Source organism: Nelumbo lutea, chromosome 5, assembly GCF_056320005.1.
Source record: "Nelumbo lutea isolate HS-2025 chromosome 5, American lotus-T2T, whole genome shotgun sequence".
In the NCBI taxonomy this organism is placed as follows: Eukaryota; Viridiplantae; Streptophyta; class Magnoliopsida; order Proteales; family Nelumbonaceae; genus Nelumbo; species Nelumbo lutea.
In genome coordinates this window covers 62,969,425-62,984,738 of record NC_142688.1, presented here as the reverse complement: position 1 = coordinate 62,984,738, position 15,314 = coordinate 62,969,425, and the positions used below count along the sequence as shown (strand labels likewise).

General features: G+C 37.3%; 1 protein-coding gene across 8 annotated transcripts in view; it reads right to left on the bottom strand.

Moving 5' to 3' along the window:
* The window catches only part of UPF3 (Smg-4/UPF3 family protein), a 56,003-nt gene extending 46,415 nt beyond the window's left edge, over positions 1-9,588 (bottom strand). For 6 of the 8 annotated variants that reach the window (XM_088945210.1, XM_088945211.1, XM_088945214.1 and 3 more), the window contains exons 1-5: positions 9,055-9,475; positions 8,336-8,442; positions 7,378-7,473; positions 7,141-7,239; positions 6,909-6,988 (exon numbers count right to left, since the gene is read on the bottom strand). In XM_088945210.1, the coding sequence (XP_088801336.1) occupies positions 6,909-6,988; positions 7,141-7,239; positions 7,378-7,473; positions 8,336-8,442; positions 9,055-9,194 (522 nt within the window). In that variant the 5' untranslated portion in view covers positions 9,195-9,475. Of the gene's footprint in view, positions 1-6,908; positions 6,989-7,140; positions 7,240-7,377; positions 7,474-8,335; positions 8,443-9,054 lie in introns of all 8 variants that reach the window. The other 2 variants (XM_088945217.1, XM_088945213.1) reach the window with 2 other exon arrangements.
* Between the last annotated feature and the right edge of the window lie 5,726 nt (positions 9,589-15,314).

Sequence of the window (15,314 nt, the reverse complement as noted above, 5' to 3'; positions counted from 1 at the left end):
CCAACAAAGGTTGCGGTTCAGGTGCTGCCTACACTTGTAAGGGAAGTCAATCCAATAGCTTGGGAAAAACAGGATATGAGGTCGGTAGGGAAAAATTCTAACACATTGATCTGTAATATGACACCAGATGAAGGGCAGCACGGGAAAATAGTTTAACTGTTAAAGCAGACAAGGTATTGAATCCAACTGTAGACTCTCTAAGGCAAGCTCAATTGCAGGGAACAGATTTAGGCCTACCTCCATTTGCGAGTCCCCCTCCCATGATTGATGCTCCATCGGTCCCCAACAACAAAGGTATGACCGTCCATTCGGTTTTGGTTACTAATGTGCTTTCTGTGCTTGAAACAGATACTCCAGCATCCCGAGCGGAAGTTCCAGCTGGGAGAAGAGAAGAGTGAATAGCAACTCTGAGAGTGAACCGAGAGAGGAAGAAGTGGCACCTAGAGAGAGACAGGAGTAGGAATTAAAGAGAAAGATTATATGGGAGAGGATCTGCGCATTGTTGGAGTACAAAGAGAAGGAGGAATTAGATAAAAGGGAGAGAGCAGCAACTTCTCAAGAGAAGGACTACTACAAAAGTTCCATATTGGGGGGAGAGGTTGCTAAAGCTAATGCATTATTATCTAGGAAGAATGAGGGGAATAATAAAAGGAAAAAGAAAAAAAAAAGATCAGAAGTGGAAAGATTAATTTCATATATTGAGGGTGATATTGAATTTAGTGGGAGAGGGGAAAGAAGAAAGATTTTGCTGTAAGGTGGAGTCCTTTGGGAAGGGTTTGTTGAAAATAGTGTTCAATGAAGATCATCAGCTGGAATGTGAGAGAACTGGGAAGTGAAAGAAAGAGAAGGGCAATTAAAGACTTACTAAGAAGAGAGAAATCAAACATAGTGTTGATACAGGAAACCAAGTTGGCAGAATCAGATAGATGGTGGGTCAAAAGTGTATGGAAATCAAGAGGAGTTTGTTGGACTTCAACTCCTCGGGGAGCCTCTAGAGGTCTAGTAACATTATGGAGGGAGGATACTGTAGAATCAGTAGAGGAGCTAATAGGGCGATTTTCTGTCTTTAAAGGTAAGGAATGTGGGGGATGGCTTCACCTGGGTTCTAACCAATGTCTATGGGCCAAACACTTATAGAGAAAGGAATGAGATGTGGGAAGAATTGTATGGCATTTGAGGTCTATGAGAGGGTCATTGGTGTCTTGGGGGGATTTCAATGTAATTAGGTTTTGTAATGAATCTAACAACCCCCAACGAATAGTTACAACCAGCATGAGAAAGTTTAATGAATTCATTAATACTTGTTGTCTAAAGGAGTTACCCCTCTTACAAACCAATTTTACTTGGTCTAATTTCCAAGAAAACCCACTTTGTTTGAAATTAGATAGGTTTTTCTTTAATGAAGAATGGGACAACCATTGGAGAAACTTGATGGCTAGGGCTTACCCAGAGTCATTTCTGATCACTGCCCTATCCAGTGAAGTTCTAAAACAATAGCCTCTGGTCCACAGCCATTTAGATTTGAAAATATGTGGTTGACTCACCTGGATTTTGTGCACTTGATTGGGGATTGGTGGAAAGAAGATGTAAGAGGGGTGAAGTGGCAGGAATGAGATTCCACAAAAAGCTGAAAAGGTTGAGATCCAAAATCAAGGAGTGGAATAGGGAACATTTTGGAAGAATAGAGAAGCAAAAAATTAATTTGGTGTCTAGGATTGAGGAATTAGATTCCAAAGAATGATGAGTGAGCAAGAAAGGACTTTGAGAAGAAACTTAAAGAATGATTTGGAAGAGGTTCTTCTGAGAGAAAAAAATTTCTTGGAGGCAAAAGTCAAGACACAAATGGATTAAAGAAGGGGATGGAAATACAAAATTTTCCATGCGTTGGTGAATGGGAGGAGAAGAAAAGTTTGTGGCTAAGTTAGAGGTGAATGGGGATGAAGTCACAAATCAAGATAAGATAGCAAGAATGATTGTGGAACATTTCAAATCAATCTATAGGAAACCATTGAATAATAGGCCATCATTGGAAGATTTAGAGTGGACTAGGTTATCTAAAGAACAAGTAAAGTGGCTAGAAAGGGATTTCAGTGAAGAAGAGATCAGACAAATGATATTTTCAATGGATAGATCCAAAGCACCTGGTCCAGATGGTTTCACAATGGCTTTTTATCAGGACTATTGGGATGTGGTTAAAGAATATCTTATTGGGGTGTTTCAGAAATTTGCAGATAAAAAAAGGTAAGCCCTGGAAGTAATGCCACTTTCTTAGCCCTAATCCCAAAGAAGATAGATGCAAAGGACCCTAAGGATTATAGGCCGATTAGTCTGGTGACAAACATCTATAAAATCCTAGCCAAAGTGTTGTCTTTAAGAATTCGAGTAGACTACCCTCCATAATTAGTCAAGCACAAGGTGCTTTCGTGTAGGGAAGGCAAATAATAGATCAGATCCTAATAGCAAATCAGTGTGTGGAGGACATGCGAAAGTCGAGGAATCAAGGTTTTGCATGTAAGCTAGACTTAGAAAAGGCTTATGATCTTGTGGATTGGAGTTTTTTACTAGAGGTTCTTGGGTGCTATGGTTTTGGAGATACATGGTACAATTGGGTGAAGGGTTGTATTAGCTCCTGCCATTACTCAATATTGGTGAATGGGGTGGTCAATAATTTTTTCCTAGCTTGTAGAGGCCTTAGATAAGGTGACCCACTCTCCCCTTTCTTTTCACCTTAGTTGCAGATGTCTTCAGTAGATTAATCTCTAAGACATATAGGGAAGAGGAAGTGAGTGGATGGAGGATAGGGAGGAGCAATATCCGGGTAACCCACCTACAATTTGTTGACGATATCATGAAGGGAGTGACAGGCAAAAAGTGAGGAATCTCAAAGCATTACTACAACACTTTGAGAAGGTCTCCAATTTGACGATAAACTTGGATAAGAATTGTGTGTTAAGTGTTAATATGAATGAGGGAATTATTCAGTCTGTGACAAATTGTTTAGGTTGTCCCATCTCTTCTTGGCCCTTTCAATACCTAGGTCTCCCCTCTAGGGGCTAACCCAAAAGAGAGTAGTTTATGGACCCTAGTTTTGGAGAAGTTGGAGAAAAGATTGTCTTCTTGGAAAAAAAACTACATCTCTATAGGGGGTAGAGTGACTTTATTGAAAGCTACCCTAGCAAATCTACCAGTTTATTTTTTCTCCATTTTTAGGATTCCTAATAGGGAGGCTAAGAAGTTGGAAAAAATAATAAGAAATTTTCTTTGGGAACCAAGGGAGGAAAAGAATGATCACCTAATCAACTGGAAATAGTTTGTAGGAGTAAAGAGGAAAGGTGGCTTAGGATTAGGAAAGATACCTCTCAAGAATAAAGCTCTCTTAGGAAAATGGTTGTGGAGGTGGCCTAGAGAAAGGGAGAGGTTGTGGCCTGAAGCGATAGCTAGCATACATGGTAGACTGGAAAATGGATGGGATGCAGGTGTATCATGTCAAGCTACGTTGGGATCTCCTTGGAAAGCAATCCAGAGTATCCTCCCCCAATATCTCAACTTTGTCAAGTATGATGTCAATTATGATATCTCTACTTTATTTTGGGAAGACACTTGGGTGGGTACCGTTGCCCTTAAGGATCAATTCCCATCTCTCTATTCCCTTTCCCTTAACAAGGAAAAAGTTATCTCTCATTTTCTCCAATCTCCTACTTCACCCTCTTCCTTAAGTTGGGACTTTGGCTTTCAAAGAGGTTTGACGGATGATGAACTTAACAGTGTTTCAAATCTAGTCTCTTGGTAATGTCTTTCTGGACCCTCTTAGTTTGGATGTGAGATTATGGTCCCCTCATCCAAAAGGCTACTTCACTTGTGCTTCCTTTTTTAAATCCCTTTGCTCTTCCCTAGGGCAGTGGGGTTTTCCAACCAAGGAGATATGGTCTAGATTGGTTCCACCTAAAATTATTATTTTCGGCTATGAGGTGTTTTATAGAAAGATTAATACCTTGGACTGCTTGCAGAAGAAAAGGCCTTCCTTGTGTTTGTCCCCTAACTGGTGTGTACTTTGCAAGGCTAGTGATGAGGATTGCTCCCACTTACTTGTATCTTGTTCCTTTTATAGAAAGATTAATACCTTGGACTGCTTGCAGAAGAAAAGGCCTTCCTTGTGTTTGTCCCCTAACTGGTGTGTACTTTGCAAGGCTAGTGATGAGGATTGCTCCCACTTACTTGTATCTTGTTCCTTTTCGACTTCTATTTGGAGTTGGATTTTTTCTTTGTTTGGTAGCAGGTGGAATCTATCCACAGACTTAAGTCAGTTGTTTGATCCTTCCTTTTTTGTGTGGCCTACAAAAAAAGGAAAAATGATGTGGAGATGAATTAGAGCAGCCGCCTTGTGGACAATCTAGGAAGAAAGGAATACAAGGGTATTCGAGGAAAGAGAAGCATTCAGGCTGTTGAGGATTGTATCTTGACTAGGGTCATTCATTGGCTAAAAACTATGGGCTTATTTCTTACATTCTCCTTGGATGATATTTGGAGAAACTGGATAGCGGTGGCTAACAACCATACAAGGAAGGACAGGGAATCAGTAGTGTGGATGCCTCCGCCTGAAGGATGGGCAAAGCTGAACTTTGATGGAATCAGCCAAGGAAACCCAGGCCCATCAGGGATAGGAGGGGTGCTGAGAGATAAAGAGGGCAACATCTTAGCATTGTTTCCAGGCCCCGTGGGAATAGGAGACTCCAATAAAGTTGAGATTTTAGTGGCAGTACAAGGTATTCAGATTGCAGAACAATTAAGAGTTCAGCACTTGGTAGTTGAAAGAAACTCTAAGATTGTTGTGGGATAGCTGACAGACCCAGCTTCAGCTATGTGGCAACACAGAGACCTGCTAAGGAAAGTCAACTGGCTCACAAGAAACATGACTGTTACCTCTATTTGGGTGGGAAAATCAGCAAATACCTCAGTGGATGGGTTAGCTAAGCAAGGGGCTTCAAGGGAACATTTATTTTGGGCTGCTCTGTAATTTTATTTCTGGGTATTTCTGTTTTTTAATTTGATGTAATACTTGCTAGAAGAGGTAACAACTCGTGCCTCCTCTTGGGTCTCCTATATTGCCTCATTTCTGGATCAATAAATTATCTTCATTCATCAAAAAAAAAAAAAAACAGTTTGTGGCAATTGCTGGCCCAACTTGTATTTGTGTTGGTTGGGTTTATTATTTTATTCAGTTAGCAATAGGTTTTCAATTAAAAAAATTAGAAATTGCAACTCAACTGTCATCCAGTAGATTATTTAAACAGTTCAACAGTTGAATCATCCAGGTCAATGGTTCTTGACCAAGTTGATAGTTTATAAGACTTCCAAGGTTTGAAGTCAACCACCTAGTTTTTCTTCCTCTAGGTGATATATAAACAGACCAACCATCCAAGTCAACAATAGGTTTGAAAACACCCATTTCTATCTCTTTTTAATAAAATATCATTCATTCATCAAACAAAATAACAGTTTTAAAAACACTGGTTGGAGAAGCAGCCAGGGATCCAGGTGTAATTTATGCACCAAAATTGTTGGACATTTTAACACTCTTGCAGGAGTCACAGGGGAAGCATGAGGATTTAGCAGAGCTTATTCTTTGATTTCAAATAATAAAGTGTCAAATGAACAAGATGAAATCGGAGTTAACAAACCTCATCCATGGACTTTAAATCCCAAATTTTAATAGCCACTCTCAAAAAAAAAATAGCTAGGATTTTATACAAAGACCAAATAACCCATCAAAGTAAATTAGGCCACTAAGTTGCATATGCATGAAAGCAATGGGCACAACAACCAAAGCCATCCATACTTTGACTAGAATGACCAAACCAATATCTTTCATGGTCGGGAAATGCATGGATTTGGAAACTACATCACATCCAAGAGAGATACACTGCCGTCAATTTAACTTTGCCCAAGACAGTAGATTTCCATTTGCACCAGGGAGCATAGATATAAATAGTTATTCTAGATGTTTATATTTGTGTCAATAAAAGAGCACATAGAACTGAAGTACAGTAATAAATGTATGGATATATTCCCAAGGAATGAGAATGTACAAGGAACATTTTGTTGACCTCCCCAACATCTTCCACTATTGTTCATTTTGCAAGCTCTTCCATTGCTTCTATCTCTTGTTTTTAATTTTTGGGCCTGCTTGGGAGGGCTGAAGCTTTAACTGAGCTGATTTGAAGAAGCTACCAAAGAAGCTTTAGTGGGAATCCATATTTCTGGCTGTAAGACAGCTATTTTGGGCTTCATGGGTTTCCCCCAAACATTGCTTATAGGCTGTCCGTCTCGTAAAGCCAGAAGCTGCTAAATGGGCCTTTCACGCTTTTCAATTTTGCGTCTTTCCGCACAGGCTGCCGGCTGCTTAGAAGTCCGACAGCCTGCGTTTTGGTCTTTTCCTGTTTGGTTGGGAAAATATCTAGTCGCCAAAAGATGTCACCCCGACAAGACGCACGAAGCCCGTTTTGGGCTATTTTTGGGAAGCTCCAAATAGAGACTTTCAACATTTTTCATTGCATCTTTGCGTGGAAAGACATGCGGGAAGACATGCCTTAACCAACGGTATTTAGGCTGCTAAGGTCTTAATGCAAAAGCTCACACTGTCTTTTGGTTGTCAGGTCCGTCAAAAGATCTTTCAAAAAAGACTTGCCAAATGGCACCTTACTTCTTCAAAATTTTATGAATCTCTGGCTAAAGATTCAAAGAAAATCGCAATATATTCACAATGTAGAACTCTTGTGTAAAAGATAAATTAAATGTGTCATCTAAATTTTTCATGTTTCTTAGTGGTCATTTGACTTCATGTATGTATTGTAAAGGCAACCAAAAGAGCTTAAAAGAGTGGGGAAAAAAGCATACTATATGTAATATACCTGCGATCCACCTTTAGCAGCTCTTTTCTGGCGAACAAAATCCATCAGAGGCGTAACTATGGGAACCTCTTTTGCAGCCCCTAGAAAAGCAATAAAACAACAAAATTTAAATAAAACCGTCATCTCAACATCTATTTAGGCATTCCTATTTAGGATGGTTTATAACTCCTGATGATAGTATTCTCTAGATATCAAAAAATGTGGGCATATTTAATGTACAAATGCAACTAACCAGCTCGTTCTGCTTCTCTTCTTTCCAATTGTACCTCTGCACTAGGAAGGTTTTCAACTGGCTTCGAAATAAGGTCAAGAAACTCCAGGTATTCAGGATCTAGTTATTCATCAAAAAACTGTTTGTCATTAAAATAAAACAGCTGACATTCATAAGCCACCATGCACATATAAACTACAAAATAGATAGAAATTTACATTAAGGGATAACCGGATAAACAGCTCAGTAAACAAATACCTTTGAATATTGTTCCCTCACGACCATCTTTCTTGGACCATGACTTCGCAACCCGTTGCGAAGGGGCATATTCTACAATAGTCTTAAACTGAGAACCTAGGGTCGAAGGTAAAAAAAAAAAAGGACAAGTGGTTAAAAATTGTAAGCTTGCATAAAAGTTGAACTATATGGTTTTATCAAAAAGAATGGAAATCACCACCCAAGCTTTTAGGAATCACTAGATGACTCAAAGATGTTCTATTGTGACAAAGAGAAATATTTAACATAAGAGGTGGCTCAATATTCAGGACCCTTGGAGCATAGCAATGCACTGACAGCTGAACTGGTTAGTCTACTGCAGGGGTTAAGGCTTGTGAAACAACAGCGCTTTCACAATCTAGAGGTGGAGGGGATTCCCAAGTAGTCATCTCATGGACCAGAAAAAGCTCCCAGATTCCTTGGGTATTCCAGTACAAAGTCAGGAAGATTGTAAGCCTAACAAGGGAACTAAATGTTTCTTTAAGTGGGTAAGAAGAACAGTGAATGGAATGGCAGATTTTCTGGCCAAATAAGGGGCTGTAAGATGGCAAATGTTTTGGGCAAATCTGTAATCTTTGTTGATTTGGGGTGGAACCTACACCCAGGCCTTGTAATTCCTAATTTTTCATTAAATAAAATTTCCTTTCTGCTGATCAAAAAAAAATTGCAATTTGTGCAAATTACATCAACCATTTGGACCCAGTCATATTAAAGAAATAACAGAAAACAATTTCTTATAGAAGATAAGATCAGACCATAAGACCAAATTCAAATCCCATAACTTTTTGTCAACCATGTTTCACTCCTACTGCAATACAGGTTTCCCCCTCTCAAAAACAGTGGCTTAGCTTTAGTACCAATTCAAAAGCCAAATAAATAGAGAAAAGGCTTTAAAAAGCAAAACCTTTAAAGCAAGGAAGAATATATTTCATTGAATTACCCTTCTCATTAACAAAAATATGGCCATCAAAGAACTCGGCAAACTCAATAACGTCCTCTGGCCTCTTGAAATCAATATATGCTCGGGAATATCGCTGATGCTTCTGACTGCAAAATCATTTCAGTAACATCTGTTAAGTGCAATTTCTGTAATAAATGCTGCTTGTTTGAAAGAAAGTATAGTATTTGCATTAACTCTTTACTAATGTATTTAAATTTGTATGGATACATGTTTCTAACTTCAGGATTCTAAACAACTACCTAAGATTAAGATCAAAACCAAGTTATATATCCATGAGATAGTTTTATGATTAAAAAGAAAAGGATGGACAATGAGAACGAAATAGAGGCAAAACTAAAAATTTTTTTCTAAAATAATTATTTCCCAACTGCCAACATCGTCTTTGGCGGAAAAAGCTCCAGCATAGCAAACAGAATCCAACAAAGTTGCATTACTTGAGTTCCTAGTTTAGATAGTCAGGAAAATAACTAAAGAACTTCAACTCGGTTCTGATACAAATGATCCTTGATGATATTTCTAGCAAACAAAGGATTCTGGAAACAATGGTAGCAGAACGCAATAGACTCGACAATAAAAACGCAATTGTTAACGAGTCTAAACGAAGCTAAAGACCAGGAAACAAAAGGGAAAGCATAGTAAAACAATGAATAATCAGATTAAAAGGCAACGACAAAAGAAAGACAACGCGAAACCCTAACCTGTTCTTCCCGGAGCGGAAACAAATCCACTTGTATCGGCCGGCAAAGCGGCCATCGATTTGCTCCGTAAGCGCCGACTGCGAGAGCGTCGGAGGCAAGTGCCGCAGCACTACTTTGGTTCGATCGAACGGATCCTTCATGTGTGAAAGCTTCCGTTGGAAAACCCTCGAAATATATTGAAAGTAACTGAAATTTCTGCAAATTTGACGGTTCGATTTCTAATCAGACTAATCTCCTCATGAAATTACATCGCCGTTTCAGATTCTGGCACCGATTATGATAGATTTCTGCCCTAATTTCCAGTTGGATCCGTCGATATGTAAGAGAGACACAGTCGGTATCAGTGAGAGGGAGAGGGACGAAGAGGAAAATATAACGCAAAATAATAATAAAGGGGGGAAAGGAAAATGGTGAATGTGACAGAGAGAGCAGAGATCGAGTTTGTATATACGATTGTCTTTTTCTCTCTATACGTATCTGTAGAAAGCGGAGATTGTGTTACGAAAGCGCACAAATGTATGAAGCAACGCTAGCAAGGTCGTGTCGTCTGCTGCAGTTGCAATTCTAGGGATGGCAACGCGTCGGGTACCCGCGATAATTGACCTCCCGTTTCCAAACCCGCTCACCCTTTAAGTCCAAATCCGTTTCCAAATTCATTAAACCCGTCATTACGTGTCTCACCCGATCATCATTTATAAATCCGCAAAGGAATTTATTATATGTTATTATAAGTGTTCCCGACAACCTTAGATGATGATACTAATAAAAATAATGTATCTAAAAGTTTTATAAAATTTATGTTTTTTGTTTATATATTTTCTATTATTTAATTATGGTATTAATTCATTTGACTTCTATAGTTGAATTTATAGAATTGCTTATTTATTACATGGACACACTAAGTTTTGTTTTTAGGTTATTTTTTTAAAGATCCATCATATGGATGGTCGTACCCTGCAGGAAGGTTGGGCGAAATTTCAAAAATTTCCTCTCCCCTCATCTAGGAATCGCATTCTCTGTTTTAGAAAATCTGCATTTTCAATGATCAATCTTGAACCATAAATCGAACCAGATATGAAAACAGAAAGCAGGAGAGGAATATACCTGATACGAAGAAACAATATCTCCCAATGGAGGTGTTCACGCCTAAGGTATGAACCAAAGACTGCTCCCACTGAAAATGGCGGAGTGTAGGATGGAGCAGAATCAACAGTTTTCTTCCAAAGAACCATATCATTCACAAGAATTAGTTGTACGACTTCCAATTAGCCATTTCACAAATGACTGATATCGAAATCCAATCTTGATCACTCCTACTATCATGGAGATGCACTGGCAATGGCGACGCGTAGTAGGGAGAAATCAGCGCAGTCTTACTGGAAGTTGTTTTCTCTTTTCTGTAAACTCTTCTCTGTAGGTGAGAATGTGATATTATAATAGCTGTCGCCCCTTCCTTCTTTTATAACCTTAAAGGGATCAACTCCTAATCCTATTAGGAGTTGTTGATCCAAATCATATTTGGATCTGAATTCACTTTAAGTGATAAGAATAGACCATTATCCAATCTGTAGATTAGATCAGCCCTCTCCTTATCAGAAGGTTTCCAGATCTAAATCTCATTCAGATCTAGACTCTCTGACAGGATAGGGTTAGGACCATATCCTATATGCTAATCTAATCTCAGATCCGCCCCTTCATTTGACTGATCAAATCAGCCCAGTTCGAAATGGGCTTTAGGCCCAATAAGTATATATGCTCACATAGCCTTCCAAACTGTTGCCTAGTTGGACTTTCTTGTATGGCGTGGGACCTAAGCATTGATCTACACATCAGCCATAAGGGTTCGGCCCAACCTTTGTTATAAGGCATAGCCGAATTCACTGAAAAAACCCAGTAAACCCCTTGAGCCCATCACATGGACTCTATGGGCCCAATATTTACACTAAGTGGTCCATGGGCCAAGCCACCTTGTAACACCCAAGGACTGTGGGCAAATGCAAGATTAGCCCATTAGGTATTACCCTCAATAGTCTTATACTTAACATCTCAACCCATAATGATCTAACACTGCTCGACAAGAGAGAACCTCTCCCTCGACTGCAAGGAATAGTGTTGCACTCACTTCATTCATTTACAATAAATGTCATAAGTACATCAGTCTGATTGGGGCTAAGGGCATACAACTGTCTAACAAAAGGTTGGGCGAGTTTCAATACAAACCGATACACCCCTGCCAACAACACTACAATTTAGCCCAAACCCAATCCTAACATATATATATGTCATACATTGATTTATTTAGATGCACGATAATTGTATAGCCACTACCACATACTATCATTTATTTCGATTAAGATAATCATTTCACTTAATCCTAATTGGAATTATTAAAACCTTGATAACATATTTTATGTTTTCTGAATATTTTATTCTTTATTTCCTCTATGTTGTTTGCCACCCATAGCTTGTTGCCCATCAAAAATCTATTATAAGTCATCATAATAAACAATAGTTATTTTAAACACTTTTTTCTCAATTTTGTATTTAAAGAACCAATAAAAGCATCAACAAATAAATACAAATAAAACATAGGATTAATATATGTAATGAAAGTTGAGTTAAGATACAAGAAGTTATACAAGATTTTAATGGATGGGAAGAAGGTTGGGTTGGGCCTAACCCAAAGTTGACTCTGGGTTGGATTGGGTCGGGTTAGGGTTGAAGGAATTTAGTTAGGGTTAGGATTGGGGTTGAGTTAGGGTTAGGGTTGGGGGTTTAAAACTTAGGATTGGGCTAGGGTTGGCCTCAACCTGACCTAACCTAGCCCGACTTGCAGCCCTACCTATCGATGTATCAGCCTATATCAAAAATTTAAACCTTGTTTACTAGTAGGAGGGCATGTGTTACGCACGTGTATCTAATGTAAATATATATATACACACACACACACATAAGAGAGTAATAAAATTTGTTTAATATGAAAAATCTTTTTTTTTAAATGTAAGAAAAAATACACTGTGAAAAATTATATTTTTTTCATAACCATAATGCATAGTGATTATTACAGCTTTGAAGAAAATTTGATTATGAGATAATTATTCTAATCAATAATTATTAGTATATACAATGAGAAAATAATATTATTCTGGATGGAAATTTTCCATCAGGACCCTAAGCCCCACCCTTGGGGATCCTTGCCTATATATGTATTTATGTATGCATGTATCTAGGTATGCATATATATTAATATTTTTAAAATATGGTTGAATATTTGAATATATTCGGACCTTTTTTAATAGGAGATTGCAAATTTTAACTATTTTAATTTGATCTTTTATAAATTTTAACTATTTTATTTTTATTTTTTATATGGAACAAAAAATAAAAAACAAATTCATTAACATAGAGAAAAAGCACATGGAGTGTGGATCCCCATGGGGACAACGATGGGAATAACCTTATCCCCACCAATTGGAATGGGGATAGGGATTTTTTTAGGGTCAGGGATAAAGAATGGCTCCTCGCCCCCACCCCACTCCATTGCCATTCCTAACAATTATCCACCATCATCCTATTTCTCTCGGAAATAGCAAAATATTGTTTTTCTTCATATAGTCATTTAAATTAGAAATTTTCAACATCAATTAATGCCAAGCTTGCCATGTATAAATTCTAAGACAATGTTCCCTTGATTTTTGTTTTTATATAAAAATCAATAATAATAATAATAATAATAAGCAAAATTTATAAAATTAAAATATAAAAAATAAATGGCACTATTGTAAAGGGTATTAACAAAATAATAATTTTTCGACTTGTTGATAACCCTAAATATTGGGCTTGAGGAGATAGAGAAGGTATTGAAAGAAGTATTAATTGGAATTGTTATGAGTCTAATTTTTGTTAGTAAATTATTTACAAATAAATGAACAATTAAGTAAATCAAATAAATTAAAGTTTATAGATAACAACTCACTTAATTTAATAAAATAAATGAATAAGTAAATAAAATTTTATTAGGATGGGACTGGTATAAGCTATCTCAATCCAGACCAAACCCTTCCTAAATATTGGGCTTAGGAGGGAGAGAGTGGGTCTGATAAATAAATAAATAAATTATTTTATTTAATAAAATGAATAAATAAATAAAGTTTATTTATTATTGGTATAGGATTGGTACAATCTATCACAAATCAAACTTTACCCGTTGATAGCTCTAATTATTGGGAGAGAGAGAGAGAGAGAGAGAGAGAGAGAGAGAGAGAGAAGTATTAATTATGGTGGTTTTGGGTCTATTAATAGCTAGTAAATTATTTCTAAACAAATAAATAATTTAGTAAATAAAATTTTACAGATAATGAATTATTTAATTTAATAAAATAAATAAAGGTTTATTAGGATATGATTGGTACATTCTATCCAAACTAGACCCAATAAATAAATTATTTTTTCTAAATAAATATAGCATATGACAACAATATCGAAAACTATAAACCATAATATAAACATACCCATTATGTTCTAACTATGTGAATATCATTCAAATATAATAATATAAATGATACACAGCATATTTTAAACCGATTATAAAAGATTATTATAACTATAGGAAAATACTTACAGGACAACAAGATTGAAAACTACTACAACGAGATGGCCTTGCTTACGCTAGTCTCTCAAGATCTTAAGAGAATACAAAAGGAAATTTTCAAAGCTCACAACACTCAAAGAAAAACTTATATAAGAAAATTTCTAAAGATAAAACTACTAAAGCACACAATTGCACACTCCAAGCACACCTTACACAAATGACTCAAGCCTTATTTTCAAATGGAAAGCCTTGCTTGGAAAATCTCATCAATCTTCTTTTTAAATTATTCCTTATCTTTGACCTCTATTATTGAGATGCCTTCTTACCTTCGGTGTACTTTTTTTTTTAATTCCTTCTTATCATCAACCTTTATCGAAAGATGCTTTTTCTTAGCTGGATGGAACCCCTTTAATGTTGAAGTTAGGGAATCGTTTTCTTTTTTCAACATTTTTGTCCGTATTGAGGACCGGTTGCCTTCATGCTTATAGAATCACATTCTTTCAGGGTGCCTTTGTTTTGAAACTAAATCATTTACATCTTTTTCTAAGATTTCTTTGGCTGATTTGGAAGGTAGTTTTGGTTTATTAAATCTCCTTGAAACTTGGTGATACATAATACTATACTTAACATTTCTTTTCTAATAGTGTGGGTGGGGTGGTAAAGCTACATATGGGGGTCTCCTTGAAGGATGAAGGAAGGTTAAAGGCAAAGGGTAGGCTAAAGGCTCTGACTGATAGAATGATGTTCTCATTATGAGTTAGACCTCTATTTATAGGGAGAGATCCTGAGGTCCTAAAATGAAGGAACACAGCTAGGGCTTCACTATGTGTCTTATGAGATATCTCAAGGATGACATTTCCTTTCATCTAAGGATTCTCATAATACACATATGCTACTTCCTTTTACAAGTCTCCTATACTAACGTAGCACGAATGACATCAAATCTTATCTCACATGTCTTTTTCTAATTTTACCGGGCATTTTGTCATGTGTGTTGTTAGTGAAGCACGTGTTTCTTTGCTCATCTCTGACTTGCGGTGGACGCAAGCTCGTTCATGACAACTTCATGCCCATCGCGGATTTGCGATGGATTTGAGCTCATCGCAGCCTTGCGATGGCTTTATGCTCATTGTAGGATAGTGATGACTCTAAGTTTGTCTTTGGTGTTATGGCTTTGGGTCTATTTCAAGCTCGTGGTGGCCTTGAGCTCATCGCAAGTTCCTTTTAGGCTTTGAATTCATCGCAAGCTTGTATAGGCTTTGATCCCATCGTAGATGTGTGCCGAGTTATGAACTTGTCACAGGTGTCCCTATGGCATTGGTTTATCACCTTCTGTACTATTAAAGTTGTGGTGATCGACATGTAACTACAATTAGCCCCCTCACTTATTATTAAGTGGAAGCTTATCGATAAACATTTATTTCATCAGGGTTCGCTTTGGAGGCCTGTGATAGAGTTTACTAGCTTTCGTAGTTTGGTTTCCTGGGTTGGGGTGTACATTTGCCATGTTGGGCTTGGTAATTGTTTCTATTCATGGTTAAGGTGCATGGCAGGTTGTAATGCATGATTTTTTTAAAGTTGGGTAGATTATTAGCCCCCCTGCTTATTGGTAAGTGTGAGCTTACTTATAAGCATTTTTATTTTGATATATCCTGGTGTCATTTGGGTG